The sequence below is a fragment of the Macaca mulatta genome, chromosome 12 (genome assembly GCF_049350105.2).
Source record: "Macaca mulatta isolate MMU2019108-1 chromosome 12, T2T-MMU8v2.0, whole genome shotgun sequence".
Classification (NCBI taxonomy): Eukaryota; Metazoa; Chordata; class Mammalia; order Primates; family Cercopithecidae; genus Macaca; species Macaca mulatta.
The window spans coordinates 19659320-19687177 of NC_133417.1; the positions used below are offsets into that span (position 1 = coordinate 19659320).

General features: G+C 42.0%; 1 protein-coding gene across 3 annotated transcripts; it reads right to left on the reverse strand.

The window, feature by feature from the left end:
- Positions 1-1035: 1035 nt before the first annotated feature.
- Positions 1036-27089, reverse strand: DDX18 (DEAD-box helicase 18). Of its 3 annotated transcripts, none has more exons than XR_013401956.1 (14): positions 26900-27089; positions 23875-24159; positions 21788-21931; positions 20302-20437; positions 19848-19948; positions 19535-19734; positions 19335-19449; positions 16865-17004; positions 16472-16633; positions 15953-16105; positions 15182-15295; positions 12580-12835; positions 12121-12298; positions 9225-11022 (listed from the first exon to the last, which is right to left on the reverse strand). XR_013401956.1 is itself a non-coding variant. In XM_015109944.3 (14 exons), exons 1-14 carry the CDS (start codon positions 26982-26984, stop codon positions 10880-10882), a joined length of 2013 nt encoding a protein of 670 aa, XP_014965430.3. In that variant the 5' UTR covers positions 26985-27089; the 3' UTR covers positions 9225-10879. The 3 variants fall into 3 exon arrangements, 2 of the variants coding, with proteins under 2 accessions (XP_077812994.1, XP_014965430.3); XM_015109944.3 differs by having other exon boundaries at positions 12580-12636; XM_077956868.1 differs by lacking the exons at positions 9225-11022; positions 12121-12298; positions 12580-12835 and adding an exon at positions 1036-1331.
- Positions 27090-27858: the final 769 nt, after the last annotated feature.

Consider the following 27858-nt stretch of genomic DNA (forward strand, 5'->3'; position numbering starts at 1 on the left):
GCGCACTGCAGAGAGAGAAGGACCTCCCAGTTTCCACTGAGATTCTCACACTGGCCTCCACTGGTTATTCTGGGTTCTCCTGTTCCAGGCCATGACTCCCCTCGACTTCCTCCAGACACTGCGGATGACAAGCAGGGCCTGTGGCAGTTTGGTGCTTTATCCCACCCACTTGTATTTTGGGATTCAAGGTGACACTTTGTCACCTACTTTTGTTGTCCATAACTTTTCAGTTTTGGTTGCTGTTTTCACATGAGCACCCTGGAAGCTCCAAACATGATTCTGGTATCGCTGTCACCATCTTCCTAGGCCTCCCGTTGGAGAGCTTTGTGAAATACCCCTTTTTGATATGGATTTCAAATATGTTTTCCCAATTTACATTTGTCTTTTGTCATTTGAGCAGCTTGGATGGGGGACTTGGATAATGAGATGGGGGAATTTGGGGATCATGGGCGGCTTGTCACCTTGCGTCCCATGTGAGCTGGCAGCAGCACTTCCTAATCACCCAGGGAGTCCATCTTATCCCCCTCTTAACAGCCCTGAGGCTCCATAAAGTGATTAGACTTTCTCATGTTGTTATTAGTATTTTTCTCCTGGGCTTCTTCAATAGTATAATTCAGTTCACTTATTGCTCAGAAAATATTGCTATGGTAACCTATTCTGGCAAGTAAAGCAATTACCTAGAGTTGAAGAAGAAAAAGTTGGACTAAACACCTGAGTACTCAACCATTTATTACCCAAAGGCACTTGAAAGAATTAAGGAAAACAAATGCAGGTACATTGCTCTGTCCATGACTGATGAGAAAGGGCTTAACCCAACTGGAATGATCAGAGGACAATCCTTTAAAGTAGGGAATGTGGGTAAATTTGATTCCCAGGCCAGTCGGAAAATCAGACTCGCCTGCCAGCTTTCTGTGTGACTTTGCTTCATTAAATACCCTCATTTTCCCTTTTTAATCTTCAACCTCTCTCACCTTTGAATTCTTCTTTCGCTTTGACCAAAAATATGCCTGAGTCTGTTCCATCCTAAGAAAAGCAAACAACGCTGCCTTCCCAGGCCACTCCAGCACCCCTTGACCAAGACTACTGGGCAGCTCAACAACCAGTTTTTAACAGAAAATGTGGCCAGAAAATTAGTACTCATTCCACAGAACACCACTGCTGTGATGGAGACCGTGTGGCTGTGGTCTGGGCATCTTCACTGCCCTTTCTGTAGGAATCACTGCACATCCAAAGTTCTGAGTGGGAGCATCCACATGGCAGAGCCAGGGTCTCGGGCCTATCGTTTGGCATCCAGGGGAACAGGAAGAAGGACAAGCTTTCCATTTTGGATCCTGAAGGGGAGCAAGACACAGCCATCAAACCACAACGACACCTTGTGGCAAAGTTCCCCCATCATATCTGCATATGAGTTAGAATTAGGTCTCACTGCATGTGAGACAGACAGATATGCACATGTGCGCACACATACACCCCAGAAAAAAACAAAGCTTAAACTATATTTCTATGTCACACAAATAAAATGTGGAGGTAGAGAGTCTAGTGGTGACATGGTAGCTCTGTGATCATCGACTACTCAGATTCTTTCTGGGTGGTGTGTCACCATGTTAGCATGTAGTCTCCTAGCCCAAGATGGCTGCTTACACTCCAGACATCATTTCTGTTTTCCAGCCAGAGAGATCAAAATGACACAAAGAAGGTAACAACCCAAGGGGATGTGACCACATCTTTCTAGGCTACTTAAGAAGTTGCAATACATGATACTTCCTCTGACATATCATTGACTGGAACTTAGATAACTACAGTTAGGTTTAAGAGGGGCCAGACATGGCTGTCTTCTTCTGGGCAGCCATGTGCCTAGATGAAATCAGGGGCTTTGTAACTGAGGAAGAATAGATAATGGGACTAGTATTTTTGAGAGGTTAAATTCCTGCTATTTTTCACCTTTCTTAAAATATTGAAGAAAGTCCACTATGGCTTCTGTGTTAGTTCATTGTCTCGATTATCCTTCTTTTTTTTTTTTTTTTTTTCAGACAAGGTCACACTCTGTCATCCAGGTTGGAGTATAGTGGTTCAATCTCTCTGCTCACTGAAACCTCTGCCTCCCGGGTTCAAGCAATCCTCCCACCTCAGCCTTCTGAGAAGTTGGGACTACAGGTGTGAGTCACCACACCCAGCCAATTTTTTGTATTTTTGGTAGAGATGAGGTTTTGCCATGTTACCCAGGTTGGTCTTGAACTCCTGAGCTCAAGCAATCCACCTGCCTCGGCCTCCCAAAGTGCTGGGATTACAGGAATGAACCACCACATGCAGCCTTCTGTGTTTAAGCCATTTGTTGTATTCTATTCCTTCCTCACTGACTTTATCAATTAAGTTACTCTGGTTGCAAGTAACAGAAAGTGACTATGTAACTTAAGGAAAAATGGGGGGAATAAAAGGCTTACAGAATTGAAGGGAAGGCTTGCAAACCTAGCTTAGAGAAGTCAGAAACTCAGCAGCTCTAGGGACCTGAGAAACAGGAATTATTTGAGAATCTCATTGAAATGCAATACTAAGGTTAGTGAGCTTCAACTATTTTTTTTTCAACAATTTCATCATGACTCCTGGGATTGTAAGTTATATTTGAGAACATGTCATTGATTTAGCTTTTTCTCATGCCTGTACCTCCACTAGGAGAGGACTGAGGGGGAAGAGATAATTCTCTAAAGAATATAGATGCTATTACCAAAAAGAGAAATAGCCAAAAAACCTATAGATGCGTCCTACCCTTCTTCAAATAGAACAATGGTCAATTTCACTGCTCTGGCCCCACCTGCTATTCCCTGCTATGCACCTCACTCCTCTGCCTCATGACCCTCTCACTACAGCCCTGCTAGGCATTTCCACCATTCTCATTTTATGTAAGTTGTTCCCACTGCCTGGAATATCCTTCCAGCCCTCACTCTTCTTTACCAGAGATCTCTACTGATGCCTCCTGTTTTGGCCCATGATTCCTCAGACCACGCTGGGTGTCCATCCCCTGGGCTCCCACTGGCTCCGCTGAGAACAGATGAATTTCTATGTTTCTCCCACTATGTGTAGACCAGGAGTGCCTTATTCATAGGGGTGGCCTTGCTTATCTCTGTTGCCACAGCATCTAGTACAGTGCCTCACACAAAATAGTTACTCAATAAAATTATGATGGCTGGATAAATGGCTCTAAATGTCTTGCTGCAAATTCTCTTCTGAATTCCAGTCTCCTTGCCAGAGCCCCTCTGGCTGTCCAGCTGAATTCTCAACTCTAAACTAAATCTTTCTTTTTTCCTGTCAATTAGCACCTCCTGATTTCTGTTCAACTCCTATTTGCTGAACTCATACTCTGCTTGTGAGACATGAGGGAACAAAGATAAGTAAGATTCAGTCTATGCCTTCAAGAATTGTCTTCATTAGGGTTTCATAACCCCGGCACTATTGACATTTGGGGCTGGATAATCTGTGTGGCGGGCGTCCTGGGCACTGCGGGATGTTCCGCAGTATCCCTGGCCTCTGCCCACTAGATGCCAATAGCATTCTCCTCTTGGTCAGGACAATTAAAAATGTCTCCAGATGTTGTTAAGTGTGCCCTGTGGAGCAAAACTGACCTCAATTGGGAACCACTGGTCTAGATGCAGAGACATAAAGAAACAGAAAGAGAAAATTTCAATATGAAGTAGATATAAGGACAAGTACCGAAATGGTCTGTGAGGAAATTAAAATTGGAGGCTTTAAAAATACTTGTATCTACAAGGATGAACTGGCCAATAAGCTGAAGTTTAACCAAACAAAATAATTAAAGGACATCATAAGACAGCATTTTCACCGGCGGGAAGGGAGGAAAGGAGCTAACACTTGTTTAGTCTTTGTTATGCAAAACCTGCTTTGCATTTGTTGATTTATTTCATTCTTATGATAACTCAAAGTGTACAGCATGCTCTGCTAACGGCAGCTAATATTTCTGCACTGCTCACAGTGCTAGTTCATATAACCTTTACGGTATAAGGGCTGGGTGGCAATTCTGTCTTTACATGTGACAGCCAGGAGGCACAGGGAGGTCCCCTGCTAGTCAGTGACAGCACTAGAATTCAGACAACGGCAGACTCCAGGGTCCAGCCCCACGCTGCCCCTTTGCCTTGGCTCATGCTGTTCACGTTGCCTGCATGCCTTGGCTTCTCCCTTCCTTTCTCCCCTTTGCTGTTAGAACATCCTTCAGGACTCAATTCCAACGCGGAGCCCACCCAGCGCCGTTCTTGAGCGTTCAGTCCTTGAGATGGCGATTTTCTCTCTGTGGTACATTTCCCCCTGGATTTTCTTCAGATCCCTCTCACATAAGTTTGTCGGAGGGGGCTGGAATCACCCTTGCACGCCCAGGCTCTTACTCTTAGTAGCCAAACAAATATACGTGTTATCAGAATGGAGTCCAGGGCGCTGCTCCTAGGGAGTCTGACCTTTTTCTATTTCCTCACCCAAAGCCGCCCTGGTAACCCTCTGTGCTGGAGTCTCAGGGTTGGAGGCCACATCCTCTGTCTTTGCCCCAGCACCTCCAGCCCTGGTTCGGGCCAGGCTCTCAGGCGCTGGCAGATTTCTCCTGCCCGCATCTGAGGACACCGGCAGCATTCCCTGGGGGCAGCAGGGAGGGAAGGGCAGCTCTCCCTGAGGAGGAAGAGGAGGCGGTCAGGGAGCGGGAAAGCGCCCGGCCCTAGGGCTGAGCAAACCGCGCTGGCGTCCAGGTTAGGCGCCCTCCTATCTGCGGTTTACTCTGCGCTTCTGCTCCCTCACTGTGACGTCCGGGTAAGACTGTCCTTCCCAGGGCGGCCGGCAGGCTTACAGCGCTTAAAGTACAGGGGGCACTTGGTCCAGAGCCTCAGCAGCCTGGGAGTCAGAATCCTCTCTCCACGTCCCCCTTAGCGCGTGCTCTGGGCACGACCGAGTCGCGTGTTTGTCCCACTCTTCCCCTATACTCCAACCTTTCTTTCCTCAAGCTGGATAAAATGAACCCTTTATAGCGCTTCTCTGCCAGCAACGGCAAGTCAAAATCACCAGCTGCTCCTCTGACAAGCGTAGCTGGCCGGGTCGCAGCCGCTGTCCTGAGTCGGCACAGCCGAGAGCCCTCTGCTGGGGACATTGGGTGCCGCGGAAAGGCCGGAGACTTCCCAGAAGGAGGCTCCTTTTGGCGTTTTTGGCCTAATGCCTCTGAAACCATGATTTTGATGGTGGGGAGAGAGTGTGAGAAACCGGTAAGTCCTAGAAAACGTCGTTTTTCTCGCTTCTGACCTTCTTCCCGCTTTTCCTGATGTTCCTGGTAATAGTGTGTTAGCTCTTGTTTCTAAGACCTGACTTGGCCTGACTCTGTGCACCTAATCCTTGTGTATTCATTCCTTCCGTTCTACAGATAAGGAAACTGAGTCACAGAGCAGGGAAGTCACTTGCCCCAAGCCTCCTGTATATTCTGCCTGACTCCAGAAAGTGCTGCCTTGGGAGGGCTGACAACCCTTGACTCCCCCTTTCCCAGCTGTGGACACTCCTCTAGAGGCTCCCAGTGATGCCAAGCATCCCGCTTTTGCCTGCCTCCCAAACCTCCAGAGCAGTTTCCCCATGACCTGTCCCGAGGTGAGTTTGCCACTTGTTCTTTTTTCAACGCATCCTTGCCCTCGATGTTTCAAAGTCCTGGCCTTGCTCAAAATGTCCAATTTTCCCTGTGCCAAGGGGTAGAGGCTCCAGGCAGGGAGGGCACGAATGGTGGCAAGCAACCTGGACACGTCAACAAGAGGGAGAGGGAAACCAAACCCTAGCGGCTATTATATCCTTGGGCTAATTATGAGCAACAAAAAACCACTCTGAGAAATTTAAACTGAAACAGAATGAATTGAAAAGATATGAAATAGCTGCTGAACTAGGCTTGCAAAATAGGCAGGAACAAGGGCAGGTAGCTAAAGGGCAGGAACCCAGCCAAAGTCATGGCACACACTCAGTCACACTCAACCTGGTGTGAGTGCGGCTGCTGCCTGGTGCCACAGCTGGAGCTGCCTGTTCCCAACACAGCTGCTTCTGGACCCTGGATGAGAAAGCTGCTACATCTACTGTTTCTGCTCCTGTTTTATTAGTTAGTAACTGATTCACTCTGGGCAAGTGCATGTGATTAGTCAAACCCAGGTCACAGCCCCACCCTGGCTGCATGGGAGGCCTTTCTGCTTGTCCGATGGGAGGTGATCTCAGCAGCCTACCAGTACTTGAAAGGTATTGTCTCCAAATAAAAGGTTGGATGCAGGCTAGGCGAGATGGCTCACACCTGTAATCCCAGCACTTTGGGGGGCCGAGGCGGGTGGATCACCTGACGTCAGGTGTTTGAGACTAGCCTGGCCAACAGGCTCACGTCTGTAATTCCAGCACTTTGGGAGGCCGAGGCAGGCGGATCATGAGGTCAGGAGATGGAGACCACCCTGGCTAACGCAGTGAAACCCCATCTCTACTAAAAATACAAAAAAGTTAGCCGGGTGTGGTGGTGGGTGCCTGTAGTCCCAGCAACTTGGAAGGCTGAGGCAGGAGAATGGCGTGAACCTGGAAGGCAGAGTTTGCAGTGAGCCAAGATCGCACCACTGCACTCCAGGCTGGGTGACAGAGCCAGACTCTGTCTCAAAAAAATAAAAATAAAAATAAAAATAAAAATAAAAATTAGCCGGGCGTGGTAGCACAGGCCTGTAGTCCCAGCTGTTCAACAGGCTGAGGAAGGAGAATCGCTTGAACCTGGGAGATGGAGGCTGCAGTGAGTCGAGATCGCACCATTGCACTCTAGCCTGGGTGACAGAGCGAGACTCTGTCTCAAAAAAAAGTTCGATACTGGGTAGCCCCTCAAAACAAAATGTGTGTTTTTCCCTCCACAGAAAAGTGATCATCCAGTTGGAATTTTCCACATTCGCCTCTTATATGAAAGGTACGTGTGCCTGATTTCCAGAAGGGAGAGTGGCTTTTTTTCTCAGACATGTGGCCAAGGCAAATTGGTTTCATCTCTGGTCCAACACCAATGGACAGGGATTGAATGGAGCACTGTTGAGGGATATGGAGGTTTTGTCTGGTGCAAGGAGGTTCCATGAAGCTAGGCTGTCCTACTTCTGACACCAGGCATTCAAATGAAACACAGCTGTTTCTCTCTCGAAAGCCCCAGCCTCTCTCTCTTCCGGGCAGCCCTAGTTTGTGAATGACTACAACATACTAACACCATTTCCTTTGCTGGGCACTTTCAGTTTGCAAGGTGACAGTAGAAAATATTTACTAAGAGTCTGTATGTGAATGGATTCTAGTCTGGCTGCTCCCAAACCTAGCTGAGCATAAGCATCACCTGCATACCTCTACCCTGGCAAAGGCCTACTGAATCAGAATCTCCTAGAGATGGGGCAAGAAAATCATAGTCCACTACTAGGACCCGAGGACGCAGGATTTCCAGGCTTAATAAAAATAGCTGGAATATTTGCCTGCATCCGAGGATGCAGGATTTCCAGGCTTAATAAAAATAGCTGGAATATTTACCTGCATCCAAGGACGCAGGATTTCCAGGCTTAATAAAAATAGCTGGAATATTTGCCTGCATCTGTCACATCATTTGGAAAACAATATTGCCACAATTTATGCCTACCTTCTCTCATCTGTATCCTTCCTAAGAAGGATCTGGGCATATTCTTCTGTGTCCTCTGCAGTTTATGACATCTAACAGGTTTTTAATTTATGATGAACCTTCTTTAATCTGTATCCATCCTAAGAAGGATCTGGGCATATTCTTCCGTGTCCTCTGCAGTTTGTGACATCTAACAGGCTTTTAATTTATGATGAATTAGGTTATCCAAAGGCACACTACACTGTTGTTGCCACCCCACACTCAGTAATGTTGAAAACAGCATTAATATACTTGACAGCTACTTTAGGAAGGTGCTGCAGGACTGGACCACTTTCCAAAGCCCAGGTCTGCTCTCCAGAATTCCAAGAGATCCAGACTGTTAGAAATCCTGTCTGTATGCCAAAGCCCAGACTGCCTCAGGGTTTGGGATGAGCCTCTGTATCTGCCGCTGTATGGCAGCAAGTTTTTCGTGTAAGGCGCACGGAGGCAGGTACCATGGACAGAGCACTCAGCAACCGGGCAGTGTCCTGAGCACCGCCTTCTGAAGGAGGAAGTATTTACTTTTGCATCACTCCTGAATCAGCCCCGAGGTTAGCAAGTGGCACCAGCTGGAATTTGAATCCAGGCATTCTGGTTACAGAGCTCTCACTTATAACCCCTGTATAACTTAGGGATCCTGTTTTGGATATCTTGTTGTATTTATACAAGGCTGGCTGAGACTAAATAAATTTGGACACAGCAATGTCATCACTTGCAGCCCACAGGACCCAAAGACTTACTGGCATGTAGTGATGTGCTTGGCTCCCCCACCTCACATTCTGCCTTCAAACCTTCATGGCTGCAGCCACCTAATCCCACCTGTCAAACACCCATATTTGCCACCAAATGTGCTCTTAGCACAGGAACCTATGAAGCCCTTACTGTGCATGAGCCTTGCAGATGGTGCTGCTTTCATTCACGGTACGTGATACCAGTAACTGGCTCCTTCTTGTCTGAATATGGCCAGGCTGGTCAAGTCTGGTTGTCTCTTGTCCATAGCCTGGATCATCCTGCCACTGCAATCACAAACAGCACCCAGCAAGTACAGTAGTTCCCCCTTATCCTCCGGGGATACATTCCTGGACCCCCAGTGGACGTCTGAAACTGTGGACAACACTGAACCCTCTATATATTCTTTCCTATACATTACCTGTGACAGAAGTTTAGTTTATAAATTAGCACACTGAGATTAACATAAAACAATTACAATAGACTGTAATAAAAGTCATGTAAATGTGGCCTCTCAAAGTGTATTATTGTACTGTACTGACCTAGTTAGACCACAGTTGACTACAGGTAATGGAGATCATGGATGAGGCTGCTAATGGACCTGAAGTAAGTTCTCATATAGCAGGGCCAACCCTGTCCACTTTGTTTATATGCTTTTCTCACAAAACCTCTTGAGACTGACTCATACTAGAGATAAACAATCTCAAGACCAGTAGGAGTACAGGACATACTGAGAGAGGGAGAGCCAGTCTGGCACAATCAGGTAGGTATCTTGAACGTAAATCCTGGCAGACCAAGCAAGGGTCAACAAAGTATCCATAAACGAAATACAACATTGAGGTAACTATTTAATGACACAGGAAAATAACATGTTATGAAACAAGCTGGTTACAAGTAGTAGGTAGATGACTTCATTTTTGGTAAAAAAATTAAAAAGCACGAACATGCATATAAAAATTAGATTATGTACAAAATACCAATAGTATTTACTTCTGCTCAGTAATTAAGTATTTTTCCCTTTGTTTTTGTATTTTAAAAGACATTATTTCTGAAAAAAATAATCAGAAAAACATGATCCTGGAGAGAGTTATTAAACACCAGGAATTAGGAACCCAAGAAGCTAAGCCAGGAGCCCAGCAGTCAAGGTTGGAAGCTCAGGACAGGTCCGACCAGGGTGATGGTGGCCAAGTCCAGAAATGGAAGATTGTTCTTTTCCTACTGGAATGTTCTTTACCAAAGTTTTCTCTACATTGGATGTTCGCGCACTAATTTAATGGGATCCTATGATTAACTGGCACAACAGCAAAATGATGCTAGCAACTTTGGTTTTGAACTGCTAAAAAATGTACTATCTTGTAGTTACATACTACATAAAACACACTAGAATAATCAACTGCTCCTACAACAAAGAACTCACCTGACTAAATCACTGACTTTGCTGTTTTGTTTCTAACTTTGTTCATTTTCAATCCTCACAGCAAATGTATTTTTTGTTGCAGGGCCTGGAAGAGGTATTTTTTCTCAGAAAGAAGCTAACATTAATGTGTGCTGGGTACTGTCTGATGGCGGGGCTCTAACTCCAAGTAAGTTGCCCTTGTCTTCTAAGTACTCTACAGAGTGCAAAGGCTTACCAAAATCCAAACCACCTTGAATTAAACAAATCTGAATAAGGAGCACCACCATTCTTTGTATGTGTTTTTAAAGTCTTTGCTATGTTACCAAATGAAGAAATGCAGTACATTACACCTCTATTGATGTAAATGAGGCTCAAACATCTCAATTCCATCCTCTTCCTAGCCTCCACCCATCAAACGTTGTAACTGCTTAGTGACACTTTATTCAAATTGCAACCCATAGTTTTTGCTCCAAAAAACGAAACACCTGGGAAAGGCCCATTGCTTTAAAATCAAGAATCTATAAAAGCAATGCCACCTTAATCAGGTGCTTCTTAGGTATTTCCCAAAGCTCTCTGCTCTTTTACACTGCAGCATTTTCAGGAGGAGTCATTGGATACTGTCAAGGTCCAAGAAATAACTAAAAACAAAAAATAACCTGAGCATCTTTTCTGCACTGCCACCAGCTGCCCAGTATATACTAGGTCACCTTTTACAGCGGTGAGCACAGCAATCCATGCCACAAAAGTCTTCACAAAACAAGAAGGAAAGGTAGAAAAAGAATTATATTAAAATAGTAACATACATTTGTGTGTATGAGGGAGGGATATTTAAAATTAAAATATTATATAATCACAAGAAAGACCAGATATTCCTTGCTCTGCCCTTGGGCAACCAAGAAAATTAAAGCCTGTTTTATGTCCCAAAACTAAAAGAGAGACTCGATAGAAGTAACAGTGCTCAGTGCTTGCAACCCAAGTCAATTTATACTCTTGTTAAGTCCAAATTCTAAAGTCTACAAAAATCCTGTCAAATCAAGGGAAAAAAAAAATTCATTTTAGGACAAAGTTACTCAAGATGAAAGAAAGGCATGTGTTCAGTGACAGAACTGCCTGCTGTCAGATGATTTCTTGCTAATGTGTTTAAAGATTTTGGACTTCTCAACTTTCTTGGTTTTCTGGTAGCCAAATCCACCACCACCTCCTCGCTTTCTCTGCTTGCCTTCGTTGCTGTTGACGTCTGGAGGCAAACGTTAAGGAAATCAAGCAAAAAAGATAATGAACTCCAATCTAACATCTCCACAGAGAAAAAGTCAGCATGAACACTGCTGTCCCTCCACAACCCCATTCTCAACAATGAAAATGTGGGAACAGAAGCCTATGCAATACATTTCCAGAAAATTAGGAGTGGCCACGTGACTGTGGACTTAAATTAGCAAGTATGATTTTAAACTTCGGTGTGTAACGGTCATATTAATTACTTCTTCCACACAATGAAATTCATGAGAGTGAATAAGGATTTATGAGTTTAATCAGGAAGTTGATAGCACATTAAAAAAACACCTCCTGTGTCAAAACGAATGACTATCATTTCTCTTCGGAATTGATTTAGGAATGCCTAAGTGAAGGAGCTGCTCTTTCTTCCACAGGACTCGACATACATTCATTTCAGTTTGCTCAATGCTTACAATGGGGATGGTGACCCAAAATTTGGTCCTCTAGTCCCCTCAGAAGTTACTCCCAATGGCAGTGAAGCACAGGCCTCATTTCAGCCGCTCAGTTTCTTCTGCAAGGCACAAATTATAAATCACAACTGGAGCAACTGGAAGTACTCCTTCTGCCTTTTATCTTAAGCAACACCTAAGTTTTATTTTCTTTTGCTGAACTTGCCACTTTCTTGTATAAAACCCTCCAGGGGCTCTAAGAGGATTAAAACTCCTTGAAAGGTCCCATCCTCTCTTTAGCTTCAAAATATCCCTTTCACCTAAGTACCCGCACAGTGCGGCCTCAGCAAACACTGAAGTTTTGCTTTCTTACCTGTGTTTCTGCCTGGAACACACAACTGTCTCTCTCCTTGACAGTCAAATTTGTCTTTTGAAGGCTCAAGGCATAAGCTGCCTTGTCCCTGTAACCCCATCCTAAGGATTAACCCCTGCTTACCCATCCAACCTCTACGTCCTGTGCTAGCACAGACAAGCAGACATTGACTAGGGCGAACACTGGAGCCTCCAGTCTGAGCCAGAACACGCACCAATCCACTACAAAGCCCAAAATGCCCCTCTGTCCCCAAAGCTTTTGTTCCTTAGTTCCAGGGTAACTTCATTAAAGAAAAGGATACTCAGATCAACGAAGGGAGGCACCTTGAAACCAAATGACAGAGCAACTTGAGGCAAGTTTAAGTTATTAACATTAAAGATCTGTTTCAGAGAATGGGAATCATAGGCTCGTATGTATGACTTATATGCTTCCTGGGCTGACTTATGAAGAAAGTAGTTCTTTTCGATCAATTTCTCAAGCTGAAATAGAAAGAAACACTGGTTTTAATAAATAAAAACAACCACCTGCAAAACACCGGATTTCAAATATCCTAGAGCAAAGCCACTCCAGAGAAAACATTTCAAGAGGGCACAAAGCGGTGGTAACTAGAACAGCAAGAAACCTTATACACCACACAGTCTGATCCTCACTTTACCACAGGGTAGACTTTAAAGGACAGTGACTGCCCAATGAATTACTATAAAGAGAGTGCTGGGACAAGGTTCCTGCCTACTCACAAAAACGTTTAAAAAGCACATACCTGAGACTGAATGTCAGAAATTTTAGACCAGGAAAAGTCAAATTCACTTAATGGAACCTAGAAATCAAAAGTATTAAGATTAGTAAACCAGGATGATCGGCATTCCAATGCTGGGTACTGAAGACGGGGAAGGCTGAACCAGCTTATGAAATTCCCTCGGGACAGACAGGAAAATCTGCTTTTTCTAGCCTCCCAATGTTGACGGGAAAGTTTCGTCTTTGCTCTGCTGAGTTGGGCAATCTGCACTTCTTTCCTTCTGAAAGGCAAGGAATTGGATAGGGATAGAGTCAGTAAAGCACTTTTCTGTAAGAATCTCTATAATCCTGACTATTTGGAACCATGAAACAGTTCGAAGCTTCTAGTCAGAAGGGTCATCAGCCCCTTTTCTCCATGTCAGAAGAGGGGCCCTAATACCCCATAGTCCTGTATTGAGGCTTGTGATACTGGAGGCCATGATGACCACAGACTCCTACAGGATGGATCTGCCATCAGTTATCATTCATTCAATAACTAGAAAAGCAACAGGCCTGTGCTAGGTGATAGAAAACAGGTGCCTAAGTCCTGGACTCTGCCCTCAGCTTGCCGTCTTGTAGGGGAGAAAGATAAGTAATGAAATGTCAACCTGCAGATTCTGGATATTAGCCCCTTTGTCAGATGGGTAGATTGTAAAAATTTTCTCCCATTCTGTAGGTTGCCTGTTCACTCTGATGATAGTTTCTTTGGCTGTGCAGAAGCTCTTTAGTTTAATTAGATATCATTTGTCAATTTTGGCTAGGGCTAATATCCAGAATCTACAAAGAACTTAAACAAATTTACAAGAAAAAAATCAAACAACCCCATCAAAAAGTGGGCGAAAGATATGAACACTTCTTAAAAGAAGACATTTATGCAGCCAACGGACACACGAAAAAATGCTCATCATCACTAGCCATCAGAGAAATGCACACCAGCTCATACCAGCTACAATGGCGATCATTCAAAAGTCAGGAAACAACAGGTGCTGGAGAGGATGTGGGGACACAGGAACACTTTTACACTGTTGATTGGACTATAAACTAGTTCAACCATTGTGGAAGACAGTGTGGCGATTCCTCAAGGATAGAGAACTAGAAATACCATTTGACCCAGCCATCCTATTACTGGGTATATACCCAAAGGATTATAAATCATGCTGCTATAGAGACACATGCACACGTATGTTTACTGTAGCACTCACTATTCACAATAGCAAAGACTTAAAACCAACCCAAATGTCTATCAATGATAGACTGGATTAAGAAAATGTGGCACATATACACCATGGAATACTATGCAGCCATAAAAAAGGATGAGTTCATGTCCTTTGTAGGGACATGGATGAAGCTAGAAACCATCATTCTGAGCAAACTATCGCAAGGACAGAAAACCAAACACCGCATGTTCTCACTCATAGGTGGGAATTGAACAATGAGAACACTTGGACACAGGGTGGGGAACATCACACACCGGGGCCTGTTGTGGGGTGGGGGTAGGGGGGAGGGATAGCATTAGGAGATATACCTAATGTAAATGATGAGTTAATGGGTGCAGCACACCAACATGGCACGTGTATACACATGTAACAAACCTGCATGTTGTGCACATGTACCCTAGAACTTAAAGCAGAATAATTAAAAAAAAGACATGTTAACCTGATGAGCACCTGTGCTGTGGGAACAAGGAGGAGGGCAGGAGATCAGAGATAGCTTCCCAGCAAAGACAGGGGCTAGCTGAAACCAAGCATTCTCGAGAAAGTGTGCAAAAGCTGTAGAGCAATTTCAGGGAACTGCCTGTGGTTAGAGGGTAGAGGAAGCCTATCAGCAAGACTATGCCAGAAAGGCCAATGAGGGTGGAAATGTCAGGGAGGAAAAGGCGTGATATGCATCCCCATGGCCTAGCAATAAAGAGGCCACTTAGGGTTCTGATGGATTCAATTCTGGTGCAACAATTGAAAGCTAAAGCCAAATTAGGCTGCTTAGGGACTGAGAGGGAGGTAACTGGCAAGAATATAAACCATTTTTCCAATAAGGCAGACTGAGAAAAGGCAACAGACAGTAGCTATCCTGCAGACAGGGGTAGAAGAATAGGTTTAAGGTTGAAGTTACTTTTTTACCCTGAGAAATCTGAGATGGTAAAGCGCCAACTGCAGAGAGACTATAGGCCAAGAGTTGATGAATAGGAGACAGAGGGCAGTGGAGGAGGCAGAGGCTAGAGTGAACGAGGATTCCCCACTGCTTCATACGAGGTGAGAGGAAAGAGGGGGAGCAGAAGCAGAGATGACTAGGTGTGAGGGAGCTTCAAAGGAGTGGAGAAGGTTTAAAAGAGGGCTGGAGGGAATGGGAAAGGAGAGGCTGGGACACAGAGGTGTTGCTGGGTAACAGAGCTAGAAAGCCGAGACATGTGGGCAGTTCCTTCTGTACTCACTTCTTGGGCTAGAAGTACATAAAACCTTACTTGCTTAATTGCCACAAGAATGGTTGTAATAGTACTGTCCAAACTCCAGACTCCTCTGACACATGTAGAAATGGTGCTTGCTAACAATCCCTACACCAAGAGAAATTTTTCTCCAAGTAAAGATCTTTACCTTGGATTGTTTCAAGTAGCGAAGAAAACCCAATTCTTCTGGGCGCAATATAAGCAAGGCATGCCCTCTCCCATTTAGGCCCCTGGCTGTTCTACCCACACGATGAATATATTCCTTTGGTGGAGAAAGAAAACTTGAGTTAACACAGTGACTTCCACATGAGCCCATTTGTGTGTCTGTATCCTGAGTATGTGCACGTCTGTGCTGAGATGGTGCACTCCTGCGGTGCTGGGCCACACACATCTTCACCACACCCCCACAAAGCTGGGCCAGCAATCGCTCTGCGCACATCACCCCCAACAGGCCAATGATTGAGGCCAAAAAAAAAAAAAAAAAAGGCTGGACATGATATTTGCATGAACAGTGATTTAATAAAATGAGTATTATGTGTGCTTCATCATCAAAATGGCTTTAATCTATTGTTTGCTGAAAAGACTTCTCAATGAAGCTTATTCTACCACATATACTACAGAAGCTTATCTACCTCCTTAAGCAATTTTATTTCCTTCAGGCATCTGCTGTTCTTAAGAGATCATTCCAAGGATCTCATTTTCATAACTTAAGTCCCACTGATACTTCTCAAACCTCTTGCACAGCCCCTCTGAGCCCCGAAAAGCCTTAAATACTTATCAATACCAGAGAAATACTGCAGTCACTGTATAGCAGGGATCTTTACCTTGAGTGTGGAATGCAGTTTCTGTCAGGGAACTGGGAGAATAAGTGAACTCTTTAATGCAGTCATTCTGAAGATACCCCAAGGATGCCAGTTACCTTAGGGTCATCCGGAGGGTCATACTGAACAATCCAGTCGACTTCAGGAATGTCTAGTCCTCTTGCTGCCACATCCGTACACAATAGTGTTCCCGAATCTGCGTTGCAGAACTGGAAGAATGTGGTTGTACGCTTATTTTGCTTTTGCTTTCCCTAGAATTAAATAAAAACATCCATTAGAGCTGGAATCTTGAGATTGTCTCTAGGAAGTCTAGCAGCAGAACCCCCAAATTGTGGAACTGTTACCCTACTTTATTTCGAGCTCATCCCCTGGCCTGTGTCCTATTTCCCTAACTGTTCTGCAAGCCCCTCAAGGAGGGGCCTGAGTTGTCTCATACTCTTCGGAAGTCCTCATACCCCTCCATACCCAGCTGCGCTCCCTCACACAGGATCCATCACTTAGTGGTGATTAAACTACTCAGAACAATGTTTGGAGGAGAGGGCCATACCTCCAATCCTACAATCTATAGGGCTTAATAAGCACACCCTGTTTTCAATGAGCTCATCATCATCACTTACATGAATGGCCAAGACGGGCAAATCAATGTAGTTCAGCAACTCATAGTGGTATTTCACAGACATACAAGACGAAAAGAAGACCATAAGCTTCTTCTTTCGGTTCTTCTTAAGGAATGTAAAGAGCAGAAGGAATCTCTTTTCAGAAGGACAAACAACGTATCCCTAGAAAGCGTTTAAGCAGACAGATACAAATGAACCAAATGGACATTTTCCGTTTCCTAACTTGTGTAATTTGACCAACAGCACTGATAAACATAGTATGTAAACTGTCGTGCCTCACCTACGGCATTTTAAAAGTTCATTAACCCATTTGCTTTCTGAATGATCCTTCCAACAATTACATAAAAACACCAAGTAAGATCCCTACAGTTTTCAGTCACTGATAAAAAGTACCTGCTCAAGACCATCCACTGTTGCATTAGCTTTATCATCATCAACACCAACATACAATGGCTCCTTTTTCAGAGAAATCCTTGCCAGGTCTTCAACTTTTCGAGTTTGGGTGGCAGAAAAGAGCATAGTCTGTCTACGTGCTGAAACAGACACGTATAAAAATAACCCGTCTTTTAGGGAATCTGTACAACTGCCTCACAACTACAAATATTCTAGGTAGAGATATCGGAAATGGGAAATATAATGTCTCCATAGATTCTACAAATATTACAAAAGGTAAAACAGGCATATCATGAAACACGAGGTCTTTGAGTTTGAGAACTTAGATGAAACAGACAAACTCCTTCGAAGACAAACAACCGAAGAAAACAGGAAAGCTTTAAACAGCCTTATATCTACTAAAGAAGTTTTAGTTGAAAACTTCATGTAAAGAAAATTCCAGGCCCAAATGGATTCCACTGGTGAATTATATTGAACATTTAAGAAAGAAACATCAATTATTCACAAACTCTCTAATAAAGAGATTTATTATAATTTATTATACTGATTATATAATTATTATAATTTATTATTATTATATTTATATGTCATTATTTGAAGTCAGTCATTACACTATTCAAAAACCTGACATGACATTAACAAGGAAAGAAAACTATGCACCAATACAATTCGTGAGCACATATGCAAAATTCGAAATAGAATTTTAGTAAAGTGAATTCAGCAACATATAAAAAGGGTAATGGATCATGACTAGGCAGGTTTATTCTACAAATGCAGGGTGGTTCAACATTTGAAAAATCAACCAATACAATTTACTATGTTAACTAAAGAAAAAACATGATTACTTCAGCAGACAGAAAAAAAAATCTGATCATCTATTTCTGATTAAAAATCCTCAGCAAACTAGGATCAGAAGGGATCTTCCTTAATCTGATAAAAGGCATCTATATAAAACCTGCAGCTAAATTCATATGTAATTAACGGTAAAAGACTGAATGCTTTCCCCTAAGATCAGAACCAAGACAAGGATGTCTGCTCTCATCACTTCTATTCAGTACCATACTGGAGGTTCTGGCCAGGGCAATGAGATAGGAATATAAATAAATAAATAAACAAAGAGGTGAAACTGTCTTTATCTGTACATGATTGCCTATATAGAAAATCCAAAAGGCTACAGTCATCTGGAAAGTCATGCTGAATATTCATTCAGTACAGGATTAACTGTCTTGCTAGATATAAGATCAATATAAAATTCAACTGTGTGTGTATATATATGTATGTGCGTGTGTATGTGTACATATATTAAAGCAACGAGCAATTGGAATTTGAAATTTTAATGAAATACTTGGGGATAAATCTGACAAAAGATGTGACTAAACCTGTATCCTAACCTCCCCCCAAATATTATAGAGAAATAAAATATCTAATACATGGAGATATACCTTATTATAAGTTAATATTGTTTTCCTCCAATAATCTCTATTCAATAAAATCTCAATCAAGATCCAAGACTTTTTTGGAGGGAAGGGGGAGAAACTGACAAACCAATTCTAAAATTTATATAGAAATGCAAAGGACAAGAATACCACAACTTTAAAAGAGAACAAACTTGGGGCTAACATTACCTGATGATCAAGACTTAACAGGAGGAACTGGAGCTTTCTTGCACTGCTCATAGGAATGTTAAATGGTACAGCCGCTTTGGAAAACATCTGGCAGTTTTTTAAAAAGTTAAACGTATACTAAATATATACCAACTATGATACTCCTAGGTTTACTTAAGAGAAAAGGAGACATATGCCTCTACAAAGAGTTGTAGATGACTGTTCACAGCAACTTTATTTCCAGAAAGTGCAACCTAATCTAGTGACAGGAAACAGATGAATACTCACTTAGGGACGAGGTATGTGTGTAAGGAGGGGTGGGAGGGAGAAACTGAAAAGGGGCAGGAGGAAACCTTTGAGTGGGACAGACATGTTCATTTTCTTGATTGCAGTGATGGTGTCACAGTGGAACATAAAATTGTACATTATAAATGCACATATAATTATGTCAATTATACTTTGATAAAACTTTAAAAAATAAATTATACAATGAAGGAAACCGTGGTCTTAGTTATAACCAGTTCATAATGTTGCAAATACTGTAACCAAGGTATGTACAAGTAAGGCAACAAATCTATGGCTACTTGGGGGATGTTACATGAGGTAAGAATGGGCAAGAGGCGGAGGACAGGACCTATGTGAAGACTGTTTAACATGCATTATAACTTCTAAAACAGCAAAACTACTATATCAAGTTATTAATCAGTTTGATGCTTGTATTCCAAACTAACTTTCAGGTTAACTGGCACAACTACCTCACTTGGCTATGGTAAAGTTCTGGCATTAGCACAGTTTTTCTATAGGAACAACTCTTATCTACTTCCAACAGATACTTTGCAAACCAAATGCAGATGCTACCTACTTACTTGGCAAAAGTTTAATAATTTGCTTTAATTCTTCTTCAAACCCAACATCCAAGATACGATCAGCTTCATCAATAACCAGACACTGAAGGTTTTTATACATAAACCCTGGGGTATTCTAACAAAACAAAGGACAAAGAACAACTATTAGTTGTCAGTCTATGTTTCATATAAGACAATGAGACAAGCACTACATCTCTTACCTGCATATGGTCCAACAGACGGCCTGGTGTGGCCACAATGATGTTGATCCCATTAGCGAGTTTCTGTGCTTCAGCAGATCTGTTACTGCCACCCATTATCAAGCCATAGGTATGCACGTGGTGAGTCATTAGCTCCTTAAGAACACCAAAAGTTTGCATGGCTAGTTCTCTGGTAGGTGAGAGAATAAGGACTCCCGTTCCTAAAAATGATACATATGGTAAAAGTCTAAACGTGGTTGTCACCATTGAGTCCGTAACAGCTACAATAAACCTCTAGTGAAATAACGGCAGAAACAAGCAGACAAAAGCTTACCATTCCTGGGCATGAACTTTAACTTGACAATGAGTTCAACTGCAGGGATGAGAAAAGCCAAGGTTTTACCACTGCCTGTTTTTGCAGCTGCTAGAAGATCCCTAAATATTAAAAAGGGAAAGGAGAAAGACATTGAGCCTACTCATTTACGATGTACTACACACACACACACTTTAGGCACTAAGGCTAGAACATGAACAAGATGATGTCTACTTCGCTGAAACTGATCACCTGGGTTATATACCGAAATCATAAGTCAGAACTGTGCTACAACAGAAGTGAACATCTTTCCAACACTTTCCTTCAAACATCAGTAATTAACTTAGTCTTTCATGTATGCTGGATACATGACCCAACATATAGCAGAAAATCAACAGAATATACTGGTATGTTCTTTATAATCTACTAGTTCTAAAAGCAGATGCCAGTATCTAAGCTTCAGTGTTAATCATACCTGCCTTCCAGAAGTGGTCTGATGCTTTTATGCTGAATTTCAGTCATGTTTGTAAAACCCATTTCTTTTATTGCCTTCAGAGTGTTTTCATTGACAAGATTACATAGAGAAGCAAATGAAGTATCCTCAAAAGCTCCTAAACAGAAGACAATGTATCATCAGCAAATTTACTTTTTTTAAAAAAAGTTAGTATCGCTACAGTTGCCTAAATCTATTTTGCCTAGAAAAGCTTCCCACAGTAAGAAAAGGCTAAACCTTAATTATTCATATCTGATAATACCAACAAAAAGATCCTTTATCTTTCAAGTTTCTCCATTGTTAATGGCTGTGTAAGTTATAGTCCAGAGTCCATACTGTAACAAAACGAGGGGTATAACTGAGGAATTTATATAAAATAAAAATACCAAGACAAGGAAAATTGAGAGTCCAGAGATAAATGAAATGCTTAAGAAATCTGATACAAAAAGTAAAAACATTGAACATTAATAAAAACTGAGTGTCAAGTCAATTTAAAAAAACACTGTTAATCTCACTCCAACAAGACACAGAACAGTCAGATACAGCCACAGAATATTAGGCTGAGCCTACGTATCAAGTAGTATGGCGGTTCTTCAGCAGGAGGCATCAAAATCAGCTGGGGGTTCCCTCACACTCCACATGCCCAGGGTGTAAACCAATCACTCTTGACCTTGGCACTGCTGACATTTGGGTTGCATAATTCTTTGTTGTGAAACACTATTCTGTGCATTAGAAGATATTATGCAGCATCTCTGACCTCCACTCACCAAATGCCAGCAGACTGCCCCTAGCTCTGAGAAGCAAAAATGTCTCCTAGGCTTAGGATGATCTTAGTAGGCTAGGGACAGAGGAGGTTCCTGGGATGTGGGACTTTCAGTGCTAAAACTGGAAAAGTTCTGGGCAAACCAGGATGAGTTACTCATCTTACTTGGGGGGCAAATTTCCCTGCTTGAGAGCTACTACCAAAACATTTGCAATTTGTGTTAAGCAGGTCTGGGGTTGGGCCTCAACGTTTTAACAGACAAACCAACCCAAACCAAACAAACAACTCAATTAACTCCTTGACATACCTGGTTAGCAGTAGTGAATTCTAGTCTAAACTTGACTTTATAAAGGAACAAAGGTCAAAGGAGGTTAACCTGGTACAGGGTCAATGATTTTCCTATTACAACATAGAATGAGCCTTAGAAAAGGACAAACCAAAGAATCATAGAAGCTGCTTGTGTGCATACAAAATATTTAGTATCAGGAATGGACAAAAGGAAAATAATAGGGAACAAACAGAACTAAAACACCACAAAATAGAAGATAAAGAGAAAAAGCAGCAGAAAGATTTACAAAAAAGTTTCTTGTTGATAGTTACTTTTTCCAGGTAAACTAAAAGTCACAACTCAACCTTCAAACCTATAATCCTCCAAAAGAGGTACATTTTAAAGAAGTTATGTCTAAAAAACTTCCTGGACGTTACCTGTCAGTCCCAGGGGCAGGCTGGGCACCTCACTGTCATCTTCATCATTATCTGGCTTCTCCACGTTATTTTCTGTTTCTTTAGGAGTCTTGGCATTTTCTTCTTCAGATTCCCCTTTGTTTTCAGTTTTTGCTTTTTTTGCATCTTTGGTTTTAAAAGACAAAACCCGAAAATTTTTTTCCTTAAAATAAAATTCCAAATGAGATCAACAAAACAGAAGATCTCTGATGTACAGATGTGTATTTTCAAAAGCTAAATATATTCTGTGTTACTTTGTTAAGAATTCTGTTAGATGAAAAATGACTGGTTATATTTAAAAATCCAGGGTACAGACAGACTTGGTGACCAAACATTTAGGCTTCTTAACGTATTATAGCATCTCATTTAAAACTTTAAAAAGTTCAACCAAACAGTATAAAGATACCAATTATAAGTCTCACATACTCCACTGAGGGGAAAGAAAGCATATCTGATTAACATAATCCTTAACAACTCATTATAAGCACTCATTTTTCCTCCCACACCAATTACTATCAAAGGCTCTTCATGTTACTAGAGATAGACTGTAAAGGGCAGCAATCCACTTGCCTGGATGACATACACTGGACTGCTCCTTGGCTATCAGGGATGAGGGTGGGAGGAAAGGCAGAGCTTCCGAGCTTCTCATTTCTACATTCACAACTTTCACATGGCCCCAACTACCTTTTCAGTCCTACTTCTCACTTCTCTTTTCAATGTTCGACTCTCAGTCAAATGGATTAACCACATGCTAGGCTTATATACAAATATATGGCAATTAGTGATGTTTGAAAAGAACTGACTTAGAACAGAACCCAGGACTCTCTGTAGCTGAGTACCGGTCTCTTCCCTGTACCTTACGGCCACCCCTCCAGGAAACAGTCAACTTTGTAGGACCCACATGTTCAAAAGCCATAGATATCTTCAGCTGGCCTCCATGTATTTTGTTTTCCCTGGAATAGTTCTTAAAATGTACCCATAAGGTGGCTGGGTGTGGTAGCTTCCGCCTGTAATCCTAGCGCTTTGGGAAGCCGAGGTGGGGGGATCATTTGAGCCCAGGAGTTCAAGACCAGCTTGGACAACACAGTGAGACCCCATCTCATTAAAATACAAACAAACAAAAACCCATAAGGTTACAACTCCCAGCATTATGATTCAATGTTTGAGAGCAGAAATAATACCACTTCCTGGGGCATACTCAAAACAAGAATTGTGAAGGCAATAATTTTAGAACAGGATTACAATGACTTTTGTTTGAAGGCATCATGAAGACAGTAATGCATGTTTGGGAAAGTTCAAAGCTCCTTTCTAAATAAAACCCTTATTTCAGGTAAAATACATGAATAGGATGTTCTAACTCAGGGGCTGGCAAACTATCTAAAAAGGGCCAGATAGTAAATGTTTTAGGCTTTGCAGGTCCTATGGTCTCTGCTGCCATAAACACAACCAAATAGGCACTGCTATGACCCAGTAAAACTTTATTTACAAAAATAGGTAGAAGGAGGGATAGTTTGCTGACCCCTATCTTATCCTACCTTGAAATCTCTGCTTGTACAAATCTCAATTAAAATGTCCATTCTTTCATCCGAGCTTACTGAAATTCCATCATCTTCAAAAAATATTCCTTCCTTTTCCTCCTGCCATTCTTAGCACTTGGAAATTAATGTTCTGTTTATTCAGAAGTTTCCTACTTTATATACTTTGTAACCAAGACTCCTTTCAAAGAGAGGAATTTATGGTAGGAAAATGGGAAGAATCAAGCAGAAAAAAAGGTAACTTAAAAAGAAGAGAAAATTTCTAGCACTCTAAAGAAAGTCTTTTCTGAGAGTGAGGTTTTCTTCAAGGTTAGTGAAATTGAAAGTCTATTCCTCAATATTTTGAGTAAAGTTAAAATGGACTCCCCGTTTCTGCCAATAAAATGTTTCCATTAGCTACCAGGCTAATCTCCAATATACTGGTGAGTACAGGGAATTCTCATATGGCATGTGCACACAATAGTAATAGAAAGAGGAACAATAACCGTCTGTGAAAATCTAAATGGCTGAAGTTCAAAGATAATAAATACCTACCAGGCCCAGCATCATTCACCGTTTTCCTCTTTTTCTTCTTCTTTTTCTTTTTTGATTCTGAATTGGGAGACTGCATTGCTGCTTCTCCATTGGTTAATACGGTGGATTTCTGGGGAGATTTTTTAACTTTTATATTTCCCACTGCTTCTTGAGACATGTTTCCATTTTGAGTTTCTGATAAGCCCACATTCACACAATGTTTTGATTTTTTAACCTTTCCACCTCCCATTGTTTCTTCAGATACATCTCCATTTTGAGTTTCTGATAGGGTCAGATTTGAGGCCCCTGTTTAAATAAACAGAACATACACTGTGACAAAGAAGGAGAAATTTACTTATAAACACTGAAATCCCAAATGAGAACTTCCATGGCTTCCTGATACGAATTATTTAGCTTTTCTTCTCTTTCATGTAATTAAAACAACTTATAATTTTATGGTGTTCCCTTACAGGGAAAGTAAGTTATCTTAAAGAAAAAATACTGGAAAAGGGAAAGCAATATTGATTTCTTAACTTCAAAAGACAGTAATCTGAGTTTAAGGAGTCTAGGACAGGAAAACTTCAATGAGGTCAAATATTTAAACAGATGAGGTCAGATAATGGCAGTTACAGAATAAACATAAATATTTGATAAACATATGATTAACTGATATATTGAAAAAGACATTTACAACTCATTCGCACAAGTACTATTTCTCATACCGCTTCAAAACATTCAACCCCAACTCTACTGGACTGCAGTGAGTTGAAAATTCAGTTGATAAGACCACTTATTTACCCCAATATTTATCACACACAAATACAGTAATGCGTGCACAATGACATTTCTGTGAATTAAGGACAATATATACAGTGGCTCCATAAGATTATAAAGGAGCTAAAAAATTCCTATCACCTAGTGCCATCAGTTGTTGCAATGTCGTAGTGCAACATATTACTCATGTTTGTGGTGATGCTAGCGTAAACAAACCTACTGTGATGCCAGTCATATAAAGCACAGCACACATAATGATGTACAATACATAATACATGATAATAAACAACTATGTTACTGGTTTATGTATTTACTATACTTTTGATCATTAGAGTGTACTCCTTCTACTTATTAAAAAAAAAAATGAGTCGACTGTAAAAGAGCCTCAGGGAAAAAAGTATTTTAGAAGGCACTGTTATCATAGGAGATGACAGCTCCATGCCTGTTGTTGCCCCTGAACATCTTCCAGTGGGACAAGATGTGGACGTGGAAGACAGTGATACTGAATGTGTTTGTGTCTTTACATTTTTAACAAAAAGCTTAAAAAGAAAAAAAACAAACAAACAGAAAAATCACATACAATAAGGACATAAGGAAACTTTTTGTACAGCTGTGCAATGTGCTTGTGTTGTAAGCTAAGTGCTAAAATTTTTTTTTTTAGTTTAACTTTTTTTTTTTTATTATTATACTTAAAGTTCTAGGGTACATGTGCATAACGTGCAGGTTTGTTACATATGTATACTTGTGCCATGTTGGTTTGCTGCACCCATCAACTCATCAGCACCCATCAACTCGTCATTCACATCAGGTATAACTCCTTAACAAGTTTATAAGGTAAAAGTTACAGCAGGCTAAGGTTAATTTAAGAATAAAAGTATTAAAAAACTAAACAGTATAGCCCAAGTGTACAGTGTTTATAAAGTCTATAGTCGCGTACAGTAATGTCCTAGGCCTTCACATTCACTCACCACTCACTGACTCGCTCAGGGTAACTTCCAGTCCTGCAAACTCCATTCATGGTAAGTACTCTATACAGATGTACCATTTCTAAAAATCTCTCATGTCATATGTACCGGTATTTTTACTGTACCTTTTCTATGTTTAGATATATTTAGCAATACATACACTTACCATTGTGTTACAATTCTCTCAGTATAGTACAGTAACATGCTGTACAGGATGACAGCTTAAGAGCAACAGGCTATACTATGTAGCCTGGGTGTGTAGCAGATTTAGGTTTGTGTAACTATAAGCTGTTCGCAGAACGACAAAAGCCCCTAATGTCGCATTTCTCACAATGTATCCCCCCTCCTGTTATGTGACGCATGACTGTATCTGAGAATGTCCTTACCAAAGGCTTCCTGTGTGTTTACTGAAAAAGAGAAAACACCATCTTTTGTTCAAATCTACTTACACAGGCACTGAAAAGTAGTTAGTAACGCTGTAGTATTATTCTATAGGAATTAGAAATATAAGAGTACTTCAAAACATATTCCTAAAATTCACAAACCTATTGCCTCCTGCAGAATTTTTTTCAATTAATGTCTGTTGAAAACCTACTGGGGCAAGGCACTGTGCCTCCAACCTTTCCCTCGGGTAGTTTATATCTTAACCTGGACAATAAGTTAACACAATTACTTCAAGATCTGTGGCCCCATTGTCAGGACACTGGGACTGCAAATGAGGTAGGTAAGAAAGGTGACATTCATGTAAAATCCTTTTCATTTAGGTGACCGCGCAGGACACAAATATGTAGAAGCTCTTGTGAGAAAGTGCTACGAGTGTGTGTGGAGGTGGGTAGAGGAAGGCAATAGTATCAAAGAAGCTCTAGAAACAGCGAGACGGGCTTTCGGAGAAAGAAATACGGGAATTAAATGATGTGAAAAGTGGGTGTAAATGAGAACGTTCCATGTAGCCTAACCGGAAATGAGGGATGGGGTGAGGTGCGACTTGCAGGTGGTGAGGGAATCAAAAGGTAAGGTGGAAATGCAAAAGGCAGGGTTAGCTGCAAGCTTAGAAACGAACCGGGAGGCCTCCTGCTCTAACGCTGTAAGAAGAAACTGCTCAGAAAGGTCAGGAGCAGCGCTGGAGCCACGCGACTAGTCGGCAGCAGCGCAGGCCCCGAGTGGAGGCCGCCTTTTCACTCTCCCCAGTCACACACTCTGCAGGGGACGCTGCCTCCGTCACTCGGAGCAGCTGGGCCCCCGGCCGCCCGAACGCGCCAGGACTGGCGCGTGGGACTCCTGAGCCATCGCGAGTCAACGCATCTCACCCTGCAACTTTAGGTTCCGCTGCCGCAATTTGAGGTTGCGCTTCTCGATCTTCTTACGCAGGAGTTTCATCGGCAGGTGAGACATGGTGTCCAAGAAGTGCCTAGAACAAGGCGCCACACAGTACAGCTATTCAGTTCTCTAGAACAAGGCGCCACACGGCACCGCTACTCAGTTCTCAAGGCTGACGTTACTTCCCTTCCGGTCACATGTGCGCAGCTCAGCTAACCGGAAGTGCGTCACAGGAACGCTGGTACCCGGCGGAACGACGATGCTCCAGAGCGGAAATGCTTCCAGACGCGCGCACCACGATACCTTTAGCGACCAAAATCTTTGCATCGCCCCCTGGAGAAGTGGAGGCCAGGCCCTGCACTGGCTTCACGCTGTGCTAAAGCTAATTTGAGCACCCCCTAGAGGAAGATTGAAGAAAGAGCGTGGAGGGGAAGCCGTCCATAGGGAGTCGGCATTTTTATGTTCCTGTCCTCTGTGGGTGCAGAATTAGAGAGTTGACCCTCCCTATACCTGGGTTACCTATCTGTGGATTCAACCAACTCCCCCATTGAAAACATTACAAAAAAAAATTAAAAATAATACAGTTTAATGACCACTTTCATAGCATTTAGGTTGCATAAGGTATTACAAGTCATTTAGAAATGATTTAAAGTATACTGGAGGTTGGGTGTAAAATAAATGCAAATATTACACTATTGAATGTAAGGGTTTTGAGTATCCTAAGATATTGGTACCCATAGAGGGTCCCGGACTCAATCCCTTGTGGATACTGAGGGATGACTGTATTTGGGAAACTGAATAAAACTAAATTATATACATGCGTTTCTAAACTTGTTTGGCCACTCTCCTCAGAAATACAATTTCTGTGTCACTTGGTACACATACACACATAAATATGACATTTCTCAAAATAATATTCTTGCTTTTCACTCTATTTTTCCTCCAAGTC